General features: G+C 40.5%; 2 protein-coding genes across 10 annotated transcripts in view; one reads left to right on the forward strand and one right to left on the reverse strand.

Annotated features, from left to right (window-relative positions):
* Taf7 (TATA-box binding protein associated factor 7) overlaps window positions 1–3,521 on the forward strand; it is a 94,304-nt gene extending 90,783 nt beyond the window's left edge. For both annotated transcript variants that reach the window (XM_071679856.1, XM_071679853.1), the window contains exon 11: window positions 1,186–3,521. The gene's annotated coding sequence lies outside the window, so the exon portion shown is untranslated. The remainder of the gene's footprint in view (window positions 1–1,185) is intronic.
* A 961-nt stretch (window positions 3,522–4,482) lies between these two features.
* The window catches only part of LOC139758438 (uncharacterized), a 167,964-nt gene continuing 150,546 nt past the window's right edge, over window positions 4,483–21,900 (reverse strand). For all 8 annotated transcript variants that reach the window (XM_071679850.1, XM_071679844.1, XM_071679847.1 and 5 more), the window contains one exon: window positions 4,483–6,431. In XM_071679850.1, the coding sequence (XP_071535951.1) occupies window positions 4,979–6,431 (1,453 nt within the window). In that variant the 3' untranslated portion in view covers window positions 4,483–4,978. The remainder of the gene's footprint in view (window positions 6,432–21,900) is intronic.

Below are 21,900 nucleotides of genomic sequence, written 5' to 3' on the forward strand. Positions count from 1 at the left end.
TCAGCAATGAAAATATTTTTCATGTAGTAATAGTTGAACCCTTTGAAAGGTAATATTGAACTCAGTATCAGAAGTTTCTGTGATCCCATGTAAGTTTTGATGCAGACCCTGTAGTACTGTGAATTATGAAGAAAAGAAAAGCTGGTTGATTTTACCCTTAAACAACAGGCATGATTTGGAAATTCCCCCTTGGAGTGTGAAAGAAAATCTGATTTTTTTACTTTCAGATATGATAGATTTGCATTCAAAAGTAACAGAAAATACATTGAAAGTTAGATTTTCACATTTTTGTTGACTTGGTTCAGTGCCATGTTAGCAACTAGAGTGAGTGTGTTTGACAGATCCTGATAAGAGAGGACATGGAGATGAATTTCTTACCATTCAATTTGTTTTCCCACTACACTGTCACCTCATACACAAGTACAGTGTTGGTGGTAAATAACATTAATATATTTAGAAATAATACACCTTTTGCACTAACATTTAGTGTGAGGGGATTCTACTTTTATTTCATACACACTCATATCTTAAACTCATTTTTGGTGGTGATTAACAAAAATACATATAGGAATATTACACCTTTCACATGACATATATGTGTGAGGAGAATGAATGGCTACCATATGTGGATAGGATATTGGTGATTATTCTTCAGAAATGTTCTAGTTCTTTACCCGTTATGTGTTACCAAAGTTCTCCATTACCCCATGATTACCTAAAGTGAAAATTAGGTGCTGTTCTCACATAATTTCTTCCACATTTGCAAGGTTATTAGATGGCTTCCATGAAGACCTTCCTCCATCTTATGTAATTTTACTAAAATCACTCTGTCACTTATTTCTTCATTTTTCGCGTTTTGTTCTTCATCTTACTCATCAATTGATACATATCAAAAGCATTGTTCCCAGTGACTTATATCATCCAAAATTCTACATATTTTCTGCGGGATCACTGTATGCGCAAGACCTGCAGGTCAACATTTGTGCATTTATAATGGTGCATGTACTTTGGAGAGCAAAAACTTTCCTGCATCTTTAGTTATGGAAGAATCCTCTTTAAATAGGATATTTACAAAAAGGTGAGTAAAGCTAATACATCAATTGTTGTTGGCTAATGTTCTAAAATAACAAATTGACAAATAATACACTCCAGTGCAGCATTTTTACCCTACTTCATCTTTTTCAGGATGTCAGGAAGACTAAACAAGTGCATTCTTTCTACTGATAAGATCAAAGCATCCTAGAGTAAACAAGTGCATTCTTTCTACTGATGAGATCAAAGCACCCCTTGCTGATGACCCTGAGTAAGGCAGTGAAAAAGATAAACCTCACAGGCAATGTCATGCATGCTTAAGCATCTAAAGAAACTATGAATAGCAGAGCATATTTTTTTGTGCTGAGTGCAACAAACAGTAATGCATTCATTCAATTCTAGCATAGATAATCAGGCTCCCATTCTCTGTATTGAAATATTTTTATTCATCTCAAAGTATGTAGGATGTTCATTAAAATTTCATGTTAAATTAGGATATAATTTGATTTTTATATTGTTCTTTGATACTAATGGTACCAAGGAACCATGGATATAAGGATCATGGTAAAATCATGTCAAGAACTAAAGAGGATTGGGGCAGCACTTCCTTAATGGTAAAGTAGTCTGCCCAAACTCACCTCTTTATATGGATAGTGGGTTTCAAGAGTCTATTCCCTATGACTTTAGAAGTTCATGCCTTTACTATGAACAGTTTATGCATACATGTAATGTTGGTTCACTTTCACACTTCTGTAGGTATTACTTTGCTTTTTAGTCGAGAGAGCTGGCTGCTCGTTAGACTCTACCACTAGGTAGATCACGCAATACGCAGCAAGATGCTGCATCACATGATTACAGTGTGGCCATTGGCAACTTATGATTAGGCCGTTTTGATAACTTTTTTTTTGCCTACCCCTAGACGCTTTGGGACTCTCTACCCTCTCATGTTTTTCCCAATAACTATGACCCAACACATTATTAAAGACAGGTTTTTCACTTCCTCAAAATTCATACGTGCTTTCCCTTCTCTTATTTTTCCCTAAAAAAAAAAATTACTATTTATATGCTACTGGTGAGAGTTTTACACTTGTGTTGCCCCATCTCTGAACCTTGAATATATATGTACCATGATTTTTATCCTCAGCCTAAGCCATTTATTGACCAGCCCAAAGGGGAAGTTGAATGTCTGGGTTGGGTATGAGCTGTCAGCCATGCCCAGTATTTGAACCAGACATGGGGCAAGCCTGAGCTGACTCATGGTCAGTAATGCTAACTACTGTATCATGGAGTGTTGTGATGAAATATTGTTTTTGTCACAAATTAGGTATTAAAAAAGGACATCGTCTTTAAGTGTCTTGTTCCCACTAGAAAATCTTCTTGCAATGTTCATACTCAATTTTGAAGGTACAATTCACTTTTGCTGATGCTACTCCTTTGATCTTGAGAAATATAACCTTTTAATAGACTCATTACCTCTTCATTGCATCAAAAGTTAACAGAGTGGCAGTATTGGGCATAAAGCTGTCTTAATTCAGCAGGTTGCATGATCCCATAAACCTACCATATTGGAGGTTAAGAAAGCTTCAAACTTTTCTGTATAACATTAGTCAGTCTTTACAAATATGTAAATATCAAAATCATACTAATTAATGTACAAAACATTTACTTCCCAGTGATGTTAAAATACGTAAGAAAATACAGATATCCTAACTTTACAGTCCAACAAAGCAGGTAGTCTCATGCCTGTGTCTGTACAATGGTGTTACAACCCACATTCTTTTATTGTAATATTGTATATGGCATCCTGAAATACTCCATATCTATAAGTGATAAAATCCATGGGAGTCTTGTGCCTCTTACATGATGAAAAACAGGAAAGAAAATTAGCTTGAAGGTAAAGTTAAATATTTTGAAGTGCTTTTATGTACATCAACCTGAAAATGATATTGCCAGAGTTCTTGGCTTGTCCACTACATTATTGGGGACTATTGGTGAGGATGCAGATAAAACCTGAAATTGATATAGCCAGAGTTCTTGGCTTGCTTACTACATCATTGAGGACTTTTTGTGAGACTGAGGTAAATTAAGATGATACTATATGTTCATAATATAACCTCCTTAAGTGCAGTGAAGTTCACTTATATTAGAACTGAAGTTATGGATAAGATGGAGCAACTGTTAAATGTTTGGATTGAAGATCAGAATTGTAACATCCCAGTAAAGATGAAGGTCACTTGGCAGAAAGTTAAATGTTCAGCTATCTATGGGCATAATCTTCAAATGTCTATCCTTAGATACAAAGCCAGGCAATCCTGGCCCTTTACTTGGCATATCTTTACCACACCCTTACTGCCCCTGACAGCCTCAACCTGAAATATCCTAATTGGCTCTGGGTAAGTGTTTTTTTAATCATTCACTCAGATACAATACTTTGTGTGCCTTATCCTTTATTGAAATACTTACTGTTAATATATCTGAGCTGTACTGTATGTTTCTTTATATTCTATTCACCTCTTTGTGTGAAATTTATGATGAGAAATCTCCCTCAGTAACAAAATCCCTTTTATCTCAATATATTCTTAGGTAAAATTGGTTCCACTTTGATTTTTTTTTGTTTATAAGTTTTCCAGATATGGTTTTTAATGTAAATCAGGGTATATCTGTATGTACTCCGGATGACATGCTCCTGATACAGATCTCATGTATGCCCTTTTCTGATTCGTAGCAAGGTATCAGGAAGAATCTTTCTGAAAAGCTTTTGCTTATAACCATCACCACAGCAAATGTCTAGGACTCTTTGTTGAAAACTTTTGCTAGTTGTTCTTACCACCACTTAAGTGAAGTAGTCACCATCTGATTTTATGTTGAAATAAGTATGTATAAAATGAATATGAGGTTGTTTTGACATATAGACAAGAAAAAACAAAAATCTAAGAGAAACTAAATAGAAAAAAATGGACAGAAATCACTTAAAGATATGGTGGAGTGTGAAAGTATATGGAGGACACAAAATTCAGGAGTGCAGAAGCTTCAATTAAGCTTACGAAAATAACCATTGTAAAAAGTAGTCCATTACTTCAACCACTGCAGTGTTTCAAAGGTCACAGGATTACCTAGTTTTCTGTCTTGAATCCAGTCAACAACATAAAAAGATAAAAAAAAAACATGCATCCCCGTATGGTATAAAAAAGTGCATACGCTTGACTAGCTAAACCATGTTGTTGTAAATTTTTCATTACTGCTACTGGGTATTTAACACACAAATATGCAAAAAATAAGTCAAAGTGTGTGGAGAGGAGTGTGCATGTTTTTTTGTGTGTATGTAAAACTTGTTTGGTACAAAAATGATCAATAAAGATGTGGTGTTTGTGGTTGTGTGCAGCTAATATTTCATACTTTTCAATATTTTTTGTAGAAATGCTGCATATTCTTAATAAGCAAAATATACAATTTCATTACATATAAACAGTTTAATGGAATACACAGGAGTTACACTATATAACATTAATATATTACAGCATCCAATTATATGGAAATACATTAACATTTGTTTCTAATGGAGAACTTAAGTACTGAACACTGTAATTTTCGTACATGAACTCTTGTGTCATGAATTTTTCCTGTTTAAAAAATATTGAGATTGAAGTTTTCTTGTAGTATAGATTCAAATATATATATGAATAAAATGAACATGTGAGTGCATCACAGTTGATCAGTGTTCCACCAAATAAGTCCACTGAGAGTAAACTAACACCATAGCAGGCACATGAGCATAAGTAACCCAAGATTTATATCCATGACACTACTGTAATCATTTGGCAGGAATCCAATTAGTCAGTGAATTTAAATATCAAAATTCTGTAGTTTCTGCTTATTAGTATTTCATTAAAATTTTAAGTTTTAAACAAATTTAACAAAAAGCTTAAAATTACTCATAAATTTATTGCTATGATGCAGACAACTTTTGAGCTAAATTGGTCAAGAGGTGTGGTGACAAATTTTGTTTTAATGACTGAATAAAGTCTTCATTATCAGCACATGATATATACTTTAAAATATCACATAGAATTTCAACTGCCCTCTTTTTGTCTAGCATTGTTGACTGACTACAATCCCCATTACTTTCACTTGACATTAGCTGTAACTGCCTTTCAGAATGATATAATGCAGCAGAGTTAGTTGTCCTTCCAGAATCTCTGTTCAGCATACTTATTTTGTAGTTTTTATTACTTCCATAATCATCTTTCAAATCTGAGACCTCATTAATTTGTGCAATAGGCAATTTATGTTTCCTTAAGAACCTGTCTATCTGTTCCATAGGATTTGCAATGATCATATCAGTTCTTGGATCTCCACCAAATATCTGGTTGGTCTGGGGATGATAAAATTGATCCCCAAGAACAGTAACACCTGAGCTTGGCCGTTTCCTTCTTCCAACAATTGTAGTGCATTGCCATAGTGGCTGCCTCTTTTCTGAGGCAGTTAAGACTGAAGAAAATTCTGGCAAGAATCCCTGAGTAGCCTTCTGGAACGCTTCATTCACTGCAGTAAACTGATTCTTTACTGACGAACACGTGGAGATCTGCTGATGATTAATGGTTGGTTTAATATCTACTTTGCTGTGAAATTCAACAATCTCTCTAACATCTGCAAGCCCTACTAGAAGTTTGGGAAACGTAACCTTCACACCAACATCACCCTCTTTAGCCTTTAAGTAATGTTGAAGGAGTTCAAGGTATTTTATTTGAATCTCTTGAATCTTTTTGGGATACTGAAATTGAGGTTCATCTGGCTGAAAGAAAGCAATTACACATATAAGTGCCAAAATAATTTCATCTTTCAGTTCTTTAGAATATTTATTGTAAAATTTCATAATAGCATCAAAAGCCTCGGGCAAAACTGTAAACTTTCGAAGAGTAGCCATGGAGACAGGTGGAATCTTCAAAGCTTCCTTATTACAGTCAGTAGGCCACATTTCATTTTCATAATCATACATGTAAGCGCCATGGAGGTATATTGACATCCCAATCCCGCTCTTGAGTAAAAGAGATTGATCTGTCTTACAAACTTCTTGAAAGTCTTCAACTTTATAGAAAAACATTCCTAGTTTCTTACATATACATACAAAAAGATTAGCTAATGCTTCGACACTATCACCATAACAGTCTTCTGGATAAGGAATGGATCTAAATGTAGCCTCCTGAAGAGCAGCAAGTTTCTTTAGCTTATCAGCTTCTTCAGGGTCCAATGATCTTGGGAGGTCACCATAAACTTTATCCTTCATCTTCTCTTCCTGGACATGGCGCTGTTTAGCCAGCCTATTCTTCCAAAGCACCATTCTGTCTGTTTCTGACATCACCCAATTGATCTCCATACCATTCTCCTGGCTCTTCTTAAACCTGCAATGAAAAAGATGTGAAGTGCAAGATGTATACAGAGTACTGTTTGCTCATAATAAAGCATACCTCAATGAAGATAATTTACATGAGGAAAGAGAAGAGAAACCTGATGTATATGGCAAAATTGTTTATCCCTATAATATGTGAAATTAGTTCAGAGTTAACAAGATTTCTGCAAAGTAACAATCATTCACAGTTTCTTTTACTTACTAATAATAAACTAAGTGAGAGGGGAAGATTATGGAAATGCATACCAACTCATCATTTGAACCATAAAACCCTTGACAAAATTGTTTCCTTGTTTTGCTAAAATTTTCCAGTATTCAGAAGTGTGACACATATAATATTCCTATATTTATGTTTCTTTTCATACTTAATCACCATCTCCCGCATTAGTGAGGCAGTGCAAGGAAACAGACAAAAGAATGGCCCAACCCACCCACATACACATTTATATACATAAATGCCCACACACGCACATATACATTTTATTTATTTATTATACTTTGTCGCTGTCTCCTGCATTAGCAAGGTAGCGCAAGGAAACAGATGAAAGAATGGCCCAACCCAGCCACATACACATGGATATACATACACATCCACACACGCACATATACATACCTATACAGCTCAACGTATACATATATATACACACACAGACATATATACACGTACATAACTCATAGTCTGCCTTTATTCATTCCCGTCGCCACCCCGCCACACATGAAATAACAACCCCTTCCCCCGCATGTGCGCGAGGTAGCGCTAGGAAAAGACAACAAAGGCCACATTCATTCACACTCAGTCTCTAGCTGTCATGTATAATGCACTGAAACCACAACTCCCTTTCCACATCCAGGCCCCACAGAACTTTCCATGGTTTACCCCAGACGCTTCACATGCCCTGGTTCAATCCATTGACAGCACATCAACCCCGGTATACCACATCGTTCCAATTCACTCTATTCATTGAACGCCTTTCACTCTCCTGCATGTTCAGGCCCCAATCACTCAAAACCTTTTTCACTCCATCTTTCCACCTCCAATTTGGTCTCCCACTTCTCCTCGTTCCCACCTCTGACACATATATTCTCTTTATCAATCTTTCCTCACTCATTCTCTCCATGTGATAAAACCATTTCAAAACACCCTCTTCTGCTCTCTCAACCACACTCTTTTTATTACCACACATCTCTCTTACCCTTACATTACTTACTCTATCAAACCACCACACCACATATTATCCTAAAACATCTCATTTCCAGCACATCCACCCTCCTCCACACAACTCTATCCATAGCCCATGCCTCGCAACCATATATCATTGTTGGAACCACTATTCCACTATTCCATTTTAGCTTTCCAAGATAACGTTCTCGACTTCCACACATTCTTCAACGCTCCCAGAATTTTCGTCCCCTCCCCCACCCCATGATTCACTTCCACTTCTATGGTTCCACTTCCTCCAGTTTTTCTCCATTCAAACTTACCTCCCAACTGACTTGTCCCTCAACCCTACTGCACCTAATAACCTTGCTCTTATTCACATTTACTCTCAGCTTTCTTCTTTCACACACTTTACCAAACTCAGTCACCAGCTTCTGCAGTTTCTCACCTGAATCAGCCACCAGCGCTGTCTCATCAGCGAACAACAACTGACTCACTTCCCAAGCTCTCTCATCCACAACAGACTGCATACTTGCCCCTCTTTCCAAAAATCTTGCATTCACCTCCCTAACAACCCCATCCATAAACAACTTAAACAACCATGGAGACATCACGCACCCCTGCCGCAAACCAACATTCACTGAGAACCAATCACTTTCCTCTCTTCCTACACGTACACATGCCTTACATCCTCGATAAAAACTTTTCACTGCTTCTAACAACTTGCCTCCCACACCATATATTCTTAATGCCTTCCACAGAGCATCTCTATCAACTCTATCATATGCCTTCTCTAGATCCATGAATGCAACATACAAATCCATTTCTCATACATTCTTCATATATATATATATATATATATATATATATATATATATATATATATATATATATATATATATATATATTTTTTTCTTTTCATACTATTCGCCATTTCCCGCATTAGCGAGGTAGCTTTAGGAACAGAAGACTGAGCCTTTGAGGGAAATCCCCACTTGGCCCCCTTCTCTGTTCCTTCCTTTGGAAAATCAAAAAATGAGGGGAGGATTTCCAACCCCCCGCTCCCTTCCCTTTTAGTTGCCTTTTACGACACGCAGAGAATACGTGGGAAGTATTCTTTCTCCCCTATCCTATATATATATATATATATATATATATATATATATATATATATATATATATAGAGAAGAGGTAGTGAAAGCTTTGCGGAAGATGAAAGCCGGCAAGGCAGCAGGTTTGGATGGTATTGCAGTGGAATTTATTAAAAAAGGGGGTGACTGTATTGTTGACTGGTTGGTAAGGTTATTTAATGTATGTATGACTCATGGTGAGGTGCCTGAGGATTGGCGGAATGCGTGCATAGTGCCATTGTACAAAGGCAAAGGGGATAAGAGTGAGTGCTCAAATTACAGAGGTATAAGTTTGTTGAGTATTCCTGGTAAATTATATGGGAGGGTATTGATTGAGAGGGTGAAGGCATGTACAGAGCATCAGATTGGGGAAGAGCAGTGTGGTTTCAGAAGTGGTAGAGGATGTGTGGATCAGGTGTTTGCTTTGAAGGATGTATGTGAGAAATACTTAGAAAAGCAAATGGATTTGTATGTAGCATTTATGGATCTGGAGAAGGCATATGATAGAGTTGATAGAGATGCTCTGTGGAAGGTATTAAGAATATATGGTGTGGGAGGCAAGTTGTTAGAAGCAGTGAAAAGTTTTTATCGAGGATGTAAGGCATGTGTGCGTGTAGGAAGAGAGGAAAGTGATTGGTTCTCAGTGAATGTAGGTTTGCGGCAGGGGTGTGTGATGTCTCCATGGTTGTTTAATTTGTTTATGGATGGGGTTGTTAGGGAGGTAAATGCAAGAGTTTTGGAAAGAGGGGCAAGTATGAAGTCTGTTGGGGATGAGAGAGCTTGGGAAGTGAGTCAGTTGTTGTTCGCTGATGATACAGCGCTGGTGGCTGATTCATGTGAGAAACTGCAGAAGCTGGTGACTGAGTTTGGTAAAGTGTGTGGAAGAAGAAAGTTAAGAGTAAATGTGAATAAGAGCAAGGTTATTAGGTACAGTAGGGTTGAGGGTCAAGTCAATTGGGAGGTGAGTTTGAATGGAGAAAAACTGGAGGAAGTGAAGTGTTTTAGATATCTGGGAGTGGATCTGGCAGCGGATGGAACCATGGAAGTGGAAGTGGATCATAGGGTGGGGGAGGGGGCGAAAATTCTGGGGGCCTTGAAGAATGTGTGGAAGTCGAGAACATTATCTCGGAAAGCAAAAATGGGTATGTTTGAAGGAATAGTGGTTCCAACAATGTTGTATGGTTGCGAGGCGTGGGCTATGGATAGAGTTGTGCGCAGGAGGATGGATGTGCTGGAAATGAGATGTTTGAGGACAATGTGTGGTGTGAGGTGGTTTGAACGAGTGAGTAACGTAAGGGTAAGAGAGATGTGTGGAAATAAAAAGAGCGTGGTTGAGAGAGCAGAAGAGGGTGTTTTGAAGTGGTTTGGGCACATGGAGAGAATGAGTGAAGAAAGATTGACCAAGAGGATATATGTGTCGGAGGTGGAGGGAACGAGGAGAAGAGGGAGACCAAATTGGAGGTGGAAAGATGGAGTGAAAAAGATTTTGTGTGATCGGGGCCTGAACATGCAGGAGGGTGAAAGGAGGGCAAGGAATAGAGTGAATTGGAGCGATGTGGTATACCGGAGTTGACGTGCTGTCAGTGGATTGAATCAAGGCATGTGAAGCATCTGGGGTAAACCATGGAAAGCTGTGTAGGTATGTATATTTGCGTGTGTGGACGTATGTATATACATGTGTATGGGGGGGGTTGGGCCATTTCTTTCGTCTGTTTCCTTGCGCTACCTCGCAAACGCGGGAGACAGCGACAAAGTATAAAAAAATATATATATATATATATATATATATATATATATATATATATATATATATTTTTTTTTTTATACTTTGTCGCTGTCTCCCGCGTTTGCGAGGTAGCGCAAGGAAACAGACGAAAGAAATGGCCCAACCCCCCCCCCCATACACATGTACATACACACGTCCACACACGCAAATATACATACCTACACAGCTTTCCATGGTTTACCCCAGACGCTTCACATGCCTTGATTCAATCCACTGACAGCACGTCAACCCCTGTATACCACATCGCTCCAATTCACTCTATTCCTTGCCCTCCTTTCACCCTCCTGCATGTTCAGGCCCCGATCACACAAAATCTTTTTCACTCCATCTTTCCACCTCCAATTTGGTCTCCCTCTTCTCCTCGTTCCCTCCACCTCCGACACATATATCCTCTTGGTCAATCTTTCCTCACTCATTCTCTCCATGTGCCCAAACCATTTCAAAACACCCTCTTCTGCTCTCTCAACCACGCTCTTTTTATTTCCACACATCTCTCTTACCCTTACGTTACTTACTCGATCAAACCACCTCACACCACACATTTTCCTCAAACATCTCATTTCCAGCACATCCATCCTCCTGCGCACATCTCTATCCATAGCCCACGCCTCGCAACCATACAACATTGTTGGAACCACTATTCCTTCAAACATACCCATTTTTGCTTTCCGAGATAATGTTCTCGACTTCCACACATTTTTCAAGGCTCCCAAAATTTTCGCCCCCTCCCCCACCCTATGATCCACTTCCGCTTCCATGGTTCCATCCGCTGACAGATCCACTCCCAGATATCTAAAACACTTCACTTCCTCCAGTTTTTCTCCATTCAAACTCACCTCCCAATTGACTTGACCCTCACCCCTACTGTACCTAATAACCTTGCTCTTATTCACATTTACTCTTAACTTTCTTCTTCCACACACTTTACCAAACTCAGTCACCAGCTTCTGCAGTTTCTCACATGAATCAGCCACCAGCGCTGTATCATCAGCGAACAACAACTGACTCACTTCCCAAGCTCTCTCATCCCCAACAGACTTCATACTTGCCCCTCTTTCCAAAACTCTTGCATTTACCTCCCTAACAACCCCATCCATAAACAAATTAAACAACCATGGAGACATCACACACCCCTGCCACAAACCTACATTCACTGAGAACCAATCACTTTCCTCTCTTCCTACACGTACACATGCCTTACATCCTCGATAAAAACTTTTCACTGCTTCTAACAACTTGCCTCCCACACCATATATTCTTAATACCTTCCACAGAGCATCTCTATCAACTCTATCATATGCCTTCTCCAGATCCATAAATGCTACATACAAATCCATTTGCTTTTCTAAGTATTTCTCACATACATTCTTCAAAGCAAACACCTGATCCACACATCCTCTACCACTTCTGAAACCGCACTGCTCTTCCCCAATCTGATGCTCTGTACATGCCTTCACCCTCTCAATCAATACCCTCCCATATAATTTACCAGGAATACTCAACAAACTTATACCTCTGTAATTTGAGCACTCACTCTTATCCCCTTTGCCTTTGTACAATGGCACTATGCACGCATTCCGCCAATCCTCAGGCACCTCACCATGAGTCATACATACATTAAATAACCTTACCAACCAGTCAACAATACAGTCACCCCCTTTTTTAATAAATTCCACTGCAATACCATCCAAACCTGCTGCCTTGCCGGCTTTCATCTTCCACAAAGCTTTTACTACCTCTTCTCTGTTTACCAAATCATTTTCCCTAACCCTCTCACTTTGCACACCACCTCGACCAAAACACCCTATATCTGCCACTCTGTCATCAGACACATTCAACAAACCTTCAAAATACTCATTCCATCTCCTTCTCACATCACCGCTACTTGTTATCACCTCCCCATTTACGCCCTTCACTGAAGTTCCCATTTGCTCCCTTGTCTTACGCACTTTATTTACCTCCTTCCAGAACATCTTTTTATTCTCCCTAAAATTTACTGATAGTCTCTCACCCCAACTCTCATTTGCCCTTTTTTTCACCTCTTGCACCTTTCTCTTGACCTCCTGTCTCTTTCTTTTACACTTCTCCCACTCAATTGCATTTTTTCCCTGCAAAAATCGTCCAAATGCCTCTCTCTTCTCTTTCACTAATACTCTTACTTCTTCATCCCACCACTCACTACCCTTTCTAAACAGCCCACCTCCCACTCTTCTCATGCCACAAGCATCTTTTGCGCAATCCATCACTGATTCCCTAAATACATCCCATTCCTCCCCCACTCCCCTTACTTCCATTGTTCTCACCTTTTTCCATTCTGTACACAGTCTCTCCTGGTACTTCCCCACACAGGTCTCCTTCCCAAGCTCACTTACTCTCACCACCTTCTTCACCCCAACATTCACTCCTCTTTTCTGAAAACCCATACTAATCTTCACCTTAGCCTCCACAAGATAATGATCAGACATCCCTCCAGTTGCACCTCTCAGCACATTAACATCCAAAAGTCTCTCTTTCGCACGCCTGTCAATTAACACGTAATCCAATAACGCTCTCTGGCCATCTCTCCTACTTACATAAGTATACTTATGTATATCTCGCTTTTTAAACCAGGTATTCCCAATCATCAGTCCTTTTTCAGCACATAAATCTACAAGCTCTTCACCATTTCCATTTACAACACTGAACACCCCATGCATACCAATTATTCCCTCAACTGCCACATTACTCACCTTTGCATTCAAATCACCCATCACTATAACCCGGTCTCGTGCATCAAAACCGCTAACACACTCATTCAGCTGCTCCCAAAACACTTGCCTCTCATGATCTTTCTTCTCATGCCCAGGTGCATATGCACCAATAATCACCCACCTCTCTCCATCAACTTTCAATTTTACCCATATTAATCGAGAATTTACTTTCTTACATTCTATCACATACTCCCACAACTCCTGTTTCAGGAGTATTGCTACTCCTTCCCTTGCTCTTGTCCTCTCACTAACCCCTGACTTCACTCCCCAGACATTTCCAAACCACTCTTCCCCTTTACCCTTGAGCTTCGTTTCACTCAGAGCCAAAACATCCAGGTTCCTTTCCTCAAACATACTACCTATCTCTCCTTTTTTCACATCTTGGTTACATCCACACACATTAAGGCACCCCACTCTGAGCCTTCGAGGAGGATGATCACTCCCCGCGTGACTCCTTCTTCTGTTTCCCATTTTAGAAAGTTAATACAAGGAGGGGAGGATTTCCGGCCCCCCGCTCCCGTCCCCTCTAGTCGCTTTCTACGACACGCGAGGAATACGTGGGAAGTATTCTTTCACCCCTATCCCCAGGGATATATATATATATATATATATATATATATTCATTTAGTTATCTATCCCGCTTATATATATATATATATATATATATATATATATATATATATATATATATATATATATATATATATATATATATATTTTTTTTTTTTATACTATTCGCCATTTCCCGCGATAGCGAGGTAGCGTTAAGAACAGAGGACTGGGCCTTTGAGGGAATATCCTCATCTGGCCCTCTTCTCTGTTCCTTCTTTTGGAAAAAAAAAAAAAAAAAAAAAAAAAAAAAAAAAAAACGAGAGGGGAGGATTTCCAGCCCCCCGCTCCCTTCCCTTTTAGTCGCCTTCTACGACATGCAGGGAATACATGGGAAGTATTCTTTCTCCCCTATCCCCAGGGAATATATATATATATATATATATATATATATATATATATATATATTTTTTTTTTTTTTTTTTTTTTTTTTTTATACTTTGTCGCTGTCTCCCGCGTTTGCGAGGTAGCGCAAGGAAACAGACGAAAGAAATGCCCCCCCCCCCCATACACATGTACATACACACGTCCACACACGCAAATATACATACCTACACAGCTTTCCATGGTTTACTTCAGACGCTTCACATGCCTTGCTTCAATCCACTGACAGCACGTCAACCCCTGTATACCACATGACTCCAATTCACTCTATTTCTTGCCCTCCTTTCACCCTCCTGCATGTTCAGGCCCCGATCACACAAAATCTTTTTCACTCCATCTTTCCACCTCCAATTTGGTCTCCCTCTTCTCCTCGTTCCCTCCACCTCCGACACATATATCCTCTTGGTCAATCTCTCCTCACTCATTCTCTCCATGTGCCCAAACCATTTCAAAACACCCTCTTCTGCTCTCTCAACCACGCTCTTTTTATTTCCACACATCTCTCTTACCCTTACGTTACTTACTCGATCAAACCACCTCACACCACACATTGTCCTCAAACATCTCATTTCCAGCACATCCATCCTCCTGCGCACATCTCTATCCATAGCCCACGCCTCGCAACCATACAACATTGTTGGAACCACTATTCCCTCAAACATACCCATTTTTGCTTTCCGAGATAGTGTTCTCGACTTCCACACATTTTTCAAGGCTCCCAAAATTTTCGCCCCCTCCCCCACCCTATGATCCACTTCCGCTTCCATGGTTCCATCCGCTGACAGATCCACTCCCAGATATCTAAAACACTTCCCACGTATTCCCTGCATGTTGTAGAAGGCGACTAAAAGGGGAGGGAGCGGGTGGCTGGAAATCCTCCCCTTTCTTTTTTTTTTTTTTTTTAATTTTCCAAAAGAAGCAACAGAGAAGGGGGTCAGGTGAGGATATTCCCTCTAAGGCCCAGTTCTCTGTTCTTAACGCTACCTCGCTAACGCGGGAAATGGCAAATAGTATGAAAAAAAAAAAAAAAAAAAATATATATATATATATATATATATATATATATATATATATATATATATATATATATATATATATATACTCTCTCACCCCAACTCTCATTTGCCCTTTTTTTCACCTCTTGCACCTTTCTCTTGACCTCCTGTCTCTTTCTTTTATACATCTCCCACTCAATTGCATTTTTTCCCTGCAAAAATCGTCCAAATGCCTCTCTCTTCTCTTTCACTAATACTCTTACTTCTTCATCCCACCACTCACTACCCTTTCTAATCAACCCACCTCCCACTCTTCTCATGCCACAAGCATCTTTTGCGCAATCCATCACTGATTCCCTAAATACATCCCATTCCTCCCCCACTCCCCTTACTTCCATTGTTCTCACCTTTTTCCATTCTGTACTCAGTCTCTCCTGGTACTTCCTCACACAGGTCTCCTTCTCAAGCTCACTTACTCTCACCACCCTCTTCACCCCAACATTCACTCTTCCTTTCTGAAAACCCATACAAATCTTCACCTTAGCCTCCACAAGATAATGATCAGACATCCCTCCAGTAGCACCTCTCAGCACATTAACATCCAAAAGTCTCTCTTTCGCACGCCTGTCAATTAACACGTAATCCAATAACGCTCTCTGGCCATCTCTCCTACTTACATAAGTATACTTATGTATATCTCGCTTTTTAAACCAGGTATTCCCAATAATAAAAAGATGTTCTGGAAGGAGGTAAATAAAGTGCGTAAGACAAGGGAGCAAATGGGAACTTCAGTGAAGGGCGCAAATGGGGAGGTGATAACAAGTAGTGGTGATGTGAGAAGGAGATGGAGTGAGTATTTTGAAGGTTTGTTGAATGTGTTTGATGATAGAGTGGCAGATATAGGGTGTTTTGGTCGAGGTGGTGTGCAAAGTGAGAGGGTTAGGGAAAATGATTTGGTAAACAGAGAAGAGGTAGTGAAAGCTTTGCGGAAGATGAAAGCCGGCAAGGCAGCAGGTTTGGATGGTATTGCAGTGGAATTTATTAAAAAAGGGGGTGACTGTATTGTTGACTGGTTGGTAAGGTTATTTAATGTATGTATGACTCATGGTGAGGTGCCTGAGGATTGGCGGAATGCGTGCATAGTGCCATTGTACAAAGGCAAAGGGGATAAGAGTGAGTGCTCAAATTACAGAGGTATAAGTTTGTTGAGTATTCCTGGTAAATTATATGGGAGGGTATTGATTGAGAGGGTGAAGGCATGTACAGAGCATCAGATTGGGGAAGAGCAGTGTGGTTTCAGAAGTGGTAGAGGATGTGTGGATCAGGTGTTTGCTTTGAAGAATGTATGTGAGAAATACTTAGAAAAGCAAATGGATTTGTATGTAGCATTTATGGATCTGGAGAAGGCATATGATAGAGTTGATAGAGATGCTCTGTGGAAGGTATTAAGAATATATGGTGTGGGAGGCAAGTTGTTAGAAGCAGTGAAAAGTTTTTATCGAGGATGTAAGGCATGTGTACGTGTAGGAAGAGAGGAAAGTGATTGGTTCTCAGTGAATGTAGGTTTGCGGCAGGGGTGTGTGATGTCTCCATGGTTGTTTAATTTGTTTATGGATGGGGTTGTTAGGGAGGTAAATGCAAGAGTTTTGGAAAGAGGGGCAAGTATGAAGTCTGTTGGGGATGAGAGAGCTTGGGAAGTGAGTCAGTTGTTGTTCGCTGATGATACAGCGCTGGTGGCTGATTCATGTGAGAAACTGCAGAAGCTAGTGACTGAGTTTGGAAAAGTGTGTGGAAGAAGAAAGTTAAGAGTAAATGTGAATAAGAGCAAGGTTATTAGGTACAGTAGGGTTGAGGGTCAAGTCAATTGGGAGGTGAGTTTGAATGGAGAAAAACTGGAGGAAGTGAAGTGTTTTAGATATCTGGGAGTGGATCTGGCAGCGGATGGAACCATGGAAGCGGAAGTGGATCATAGGGTGGGGGAGGGGGCGAAAATCCTGGGGGCCTTGAAGAATGTGTGGAAGTCGAGCACATTATCTCGGAAAGCAAAAATGGGTATGTTTGAAGGAATAGTGGTTCCAACAATGTTGTATGGTTGCAAGGCGTGGGCTATGGATAGAGTTGTGCGCAGGAGGATGGATGTGCTGGAAATGAGACGTTTGAGGACAATGTGTGGTGTGAGGTGGTTTGATCGAGTGAGTAACGTAAGGGTAAGAGAGATGTGTGGAAATAAAAAGAGCGTGGTTGAGAGAGCAGAAGAGGGTGTTTTGAAGTGGTTTGGGCACATGGAGAGGATGAGTGAGGAAAGATTGACCAAGAGGATATATGTGTCGGAGGTGGAGGGAACAAGGAGAAGAGGGAGACCAAATTGGAGGTGGAAAGATGGAGTGAAAAAGATTTTGTGTGATCGGGGCCTGAACATGCAGGAGGGTGAAAGGAGGGCAAGGAATAGAGTAAATTGGAGCGATGTGGTATACCGGGGTTGACGTGCTGTCAGTGGATTGAATCAAGGCATGTGAAGCGTCTGGGGTAAACCATGGAAAGCTGTGTAGGTATGTATATTTGCGTGTGTGGACGTATGTATATACATGTGTATGGGGGGGGGGGGTTGGGCCATTTCTTTCGTCTGTTTCCTTGCGCTACCTCGCAAACGCGGGAGACAGCGACAAAGTATAATAAAAAATAAAAAAAAAATATATATATATATGAGTTTGGGGTGACTTTATTATTGACTGGTTGGTAAGGTTATTTAATGTATGTATGACTCATGGTGAGGTGCCTGAAGATTGGCGGAATGCGTGCATAGTGCCATTGTACAAAGGCAAAGGGGATAAGATTGAGTGCTCAAATTACAGAGGTATAAGTTTGTTGAGTATTCCTGGTAAATTATATGGGAGGGTATTGACTGAGAGGGTGAAGGCATGTACATAGCATCAGATTGGGGAAGAGCAGTGTGGTTTCAGAAGTGGTAGAGGATGTGTGGATCAGGTGTTCGCTTTGAAGAATGTATGTGAGAAATACTTAGAAAAGCAAATGGATTTGTATGTAGCATTTATGGATCTGGAGAAGGCATATGATAGAGTTGATAGAGATGCTCTGTGGAAGGTATTAAGAATATATGGTGTGGGAGGCAAGTTGTTAGAAGCAGTGAAAAGTTTTTATCGAGGATGTAAGGCATGTGTACGTGTAGGAAGAGAGGAAAGTGATTGGTTCTCAGTGAATGTAGGTTTGCGGCAGGGGTGTGTGATGTCTCCATGGTTGTTTAATTTGTTTATGGATGGGGTTGTTAGGGAGGTGAATGCAAAAGTTTTCGAAAGAGGGGCAAGTATGAAGTCTGTTGGGGATGAGAGAGCTTGGGAAGTGAGTCAGTTGTTGTTCGCTGATGATACAGCGCTGGTGGCTGATTCATGTGAGAAACTGCAGAAGCTGGTGACTGAGTTTGGTAAAGTGTGTGAAAGAAGAAAGTTAAGAGTAAATGTGAATAAGAGCAAGGTAATTAGGTACAGTAGGGTTGAGGGTCAAGTCAATTGGGAGGTAAGTTTGAATGGAGAAAAACTGGAGGAAGTAAAGTGTTTTAGATATCTGGGAGTGGATCTGGCAGCGGATGGAACCATGGAAGCGGAAGTGGATCATAGGATGGGGGAGGGGGCGAAGATCGTGGGAGCCTGGAAGAATGTGTGGAAGTCGAGAACATTATCTTGGAAAGCAAAAATGGGTATGTTTGAAGGAATAGTGGTTCCAACAATGTTGTATGGTTGCAAGGCGTGGACTATGGATAGAGTTCTGCGCAGGAGGATGGATGTGCTGGAAATGAGATGTTTGAGGACAATGTGTGGTGTGAGGTGGTTTGATCGAGTAAGTAACGTAAGGGTAAGAGAGATGTGTGGAAATCAAAAGAGCGTGGTTGAGAGAGCAGGAGAGGGTGTTTTGAAATGGTTTGGGCACATGGAGAGAATGAGTGAGGAAAGATTGACCAAGAGGATATATGTGTCGGAGGTGGAGGGAACGAGGAGAAGTGGGAGACCAAATTGGAGGCGGAAAGATGGAGTGAAAAAGATTTTGTGTGATCGGGGCTTGAACATGCAGGAGGGTGAAAGGAGGGCAAGGAATAGAGTGAAGTGGATTGATGTGGTATACCGGGGTTGACGTGCTGTCAGTGGATTGAATCAGGGCATGTGAAGCGTCTGGGGTAAACCATGGAAAGCTGTGTAGGTATGTATATTTGCGTGTGTGGACGTATGTATATACATGTGTATGGGGGGGGGGGGTTGGGCCATTTCTTTCGTCTGTTTCCTTGCGCTACCTCGCAAACGCGGGAGACAGCGACAAAGTATAATAAAAAATAAAAAAAAAAATATATATATATATGAGTTTGGGGTGACTTTATTATGGACTGGTTGTAAGGTTATTTAATGTATGTATGATCATGGTGAGGTGCCTGAAGATTGGCGGAATGCGTGCATAGTGCCATTGTACAAAGGCAAAGGGGATAAGATTGAGTGCTCAAATTACAGAGGTATAAGTTTGTTGAGTATTCCTGGTAAATTATATGGGAGGGTATTGATTGAGAGGGTGAATCAGATTGGGGAAGAGCAGTGTGGTTTCAGAAGTGGTAGAGGATGTGTGGATCAGGTGTTTGCTTTGAAGAATGTATGTGAGAAATACTTAGAAAAGCAAATGGATTTGTATGTAGCATTTATGGATCTGGAGAAGGCATATGATAGAGTTGATAGAGATGCTCTGTGAAAGGTATTAAGAATATATGGTGTGGGAGGCAAGTTGTTAGAAGCAGTGAAAAGTTTTTATCGAGGATGTAAGGCATGTGTACGTGTAGGAAGAGAGGAAGTGATTGGTTCTCGTGAATGTAGGTTTGCGGCAGGGGTGTGTGATGTCTCCATGGTTGTTTAATTTGTTTATGGATGGGGTTGTTAGGGAGGTGAATGCAAAAGTTTTCGAAAGAGGGGCAAGTATGAAGTTGTTGGGGATGAGAGAGCTTGGGAAGTGAGTCAGTTGTTGTTCGCTGATGATACAGCGCTGGTGGCTGATTCATGTGAGAAACTGCAGAAGCTGGTGACTGAGTTTGGTAAAGTGTGTGAAAGAAGAAAGTTAAGAGTAAATGTGAATAAGAGCAAGGTAATTAGGTACAGTAGGGTTGAGGGTCAAGTCAATTGGGAGGTAAGTTTGAATGGAGAAAAACTGGAGGAAGTGAAGTGTTTTAGATATCTGGGAGTGGATCTGGCAGCGGATGGAAACATGGAGCGGAAGTGGATCATAGGGTGGGGGAGGGGGCGAAAATTCTGGGGGCCTTGAAGAATGTGTGGAAGTCGAGAACATTATCTTGGAAAGCAAAAATGGGTATGTTTGAAGGAATAGTGGTTCCAACAATGTTGTATGGTTGCAAGGCGTGGGCTATGGATAGAGTTGTGCGCAGGAGGATGGATGTGCTGGAAATGAGATGTTTGAGGACAATGTGTGGTGTGAGGTGGTTTGATCGTGTAAGTAACGTTAAGGGTAAGAGAGATGTGTGGAAATCAAAAGAGCGTGGTTGAGAGAGCAGAAGAGGGTGTTTTGAAATGGTTTGGGCACATGGAGAGAATGAGTGAAGAAAGATTGACCAAGAGGATATATGTGTCGGAGGTGGAGGGAACGAGGAGAAGTGGGAGGACCAAATTGGAGGCGGAAAGATGGAGTGAAAAAGATTTTGTGTGATCGGGGCTTGAACATGCAGGAGGGTGAAAGGAGGGCAAGGAATAGAGTGAAGTGGATTGATGTGGTATACCGGGGTTGACGTGCTGTCAGTGGATTGAATCAAGGCATGTGAAGCGTCTGGGGTAAACCATGGAAAGCTGTGTAGGTATGTATATTTGCGTGTGTGGACGTATGTATATACATGTGTATGGGGGTGGGTTGGGCCATTTCTTTCATCTGTTCCTTGCGCTACCTCGCAAACGCGGGAGACAGAAAAAAAAAAAAAAAAGTTTGGTAAAGTGTGTGAAGGAAGAAAGCTGAGAGTAAATGTGAATACAACTAATGTTATTAGGTTCAGTAAGGTTGAGGGACAAGTTAGTTGGGAGGTAAGTCTGAATGGAGAAAAACTGGAGGAAGTGAAGTGTTTTAGATATCTAGGAGTGGATTTAGCGGCAGATGGAACCATGGAAGCGGAAGTGAGTCATAGGGTGATGGAGGGGGCGAAGGTTCTGGCAGCATTGAAGAATGTGTGGAAGGTGAGAAAGTTATCTCAGAATGCAAAAATGGATATGTCTGAAGAAATTGTGGTTCCAAGAATGTTATATGGTTGTGAGGCATGGGCTATAGATAGGGTTGTGCGGAGGATGGTGGATGTGTCGGAAATGAAATGTCTGAGGACAACATGTGGTGTGAGGAGGTTTGATCGAGTAAGTAATGAAAGGGAAGAGAGATGTGTGGAAATCAAAAGAGCGTGGTTGAGAGAGCAGAAGAGGGTGTTTTGAAATGGTTTGGGCACATGGAGAGAATGAGTGAGAAAAGATTAACAAGGACAATATGTGTGTCAGAGGTAGAGGGAAGACGGAGAAATGGGAGAGACCAAAGTGGAGGTGGAAGGATGGAGTGAAAAAGATTTTGTGTGATCGGGGCTTGAACATGCAGGAGGGTGAAAGGAGGGCAAGGAAT

Source organism: Panulirus ornatus, chromosome 30 (assembly GCF_036320965.1).
Source record: "Panulirus ornatus isolate Po-2019 chromosome 30, ASM3632096v1, whole genome shotgun sequence".
NCBI lineage: Eukaryota > Metazoa > Arthropoda > Malacostraca > Decapoda > Palinuridae > Panulirus > Panulirus ornatus.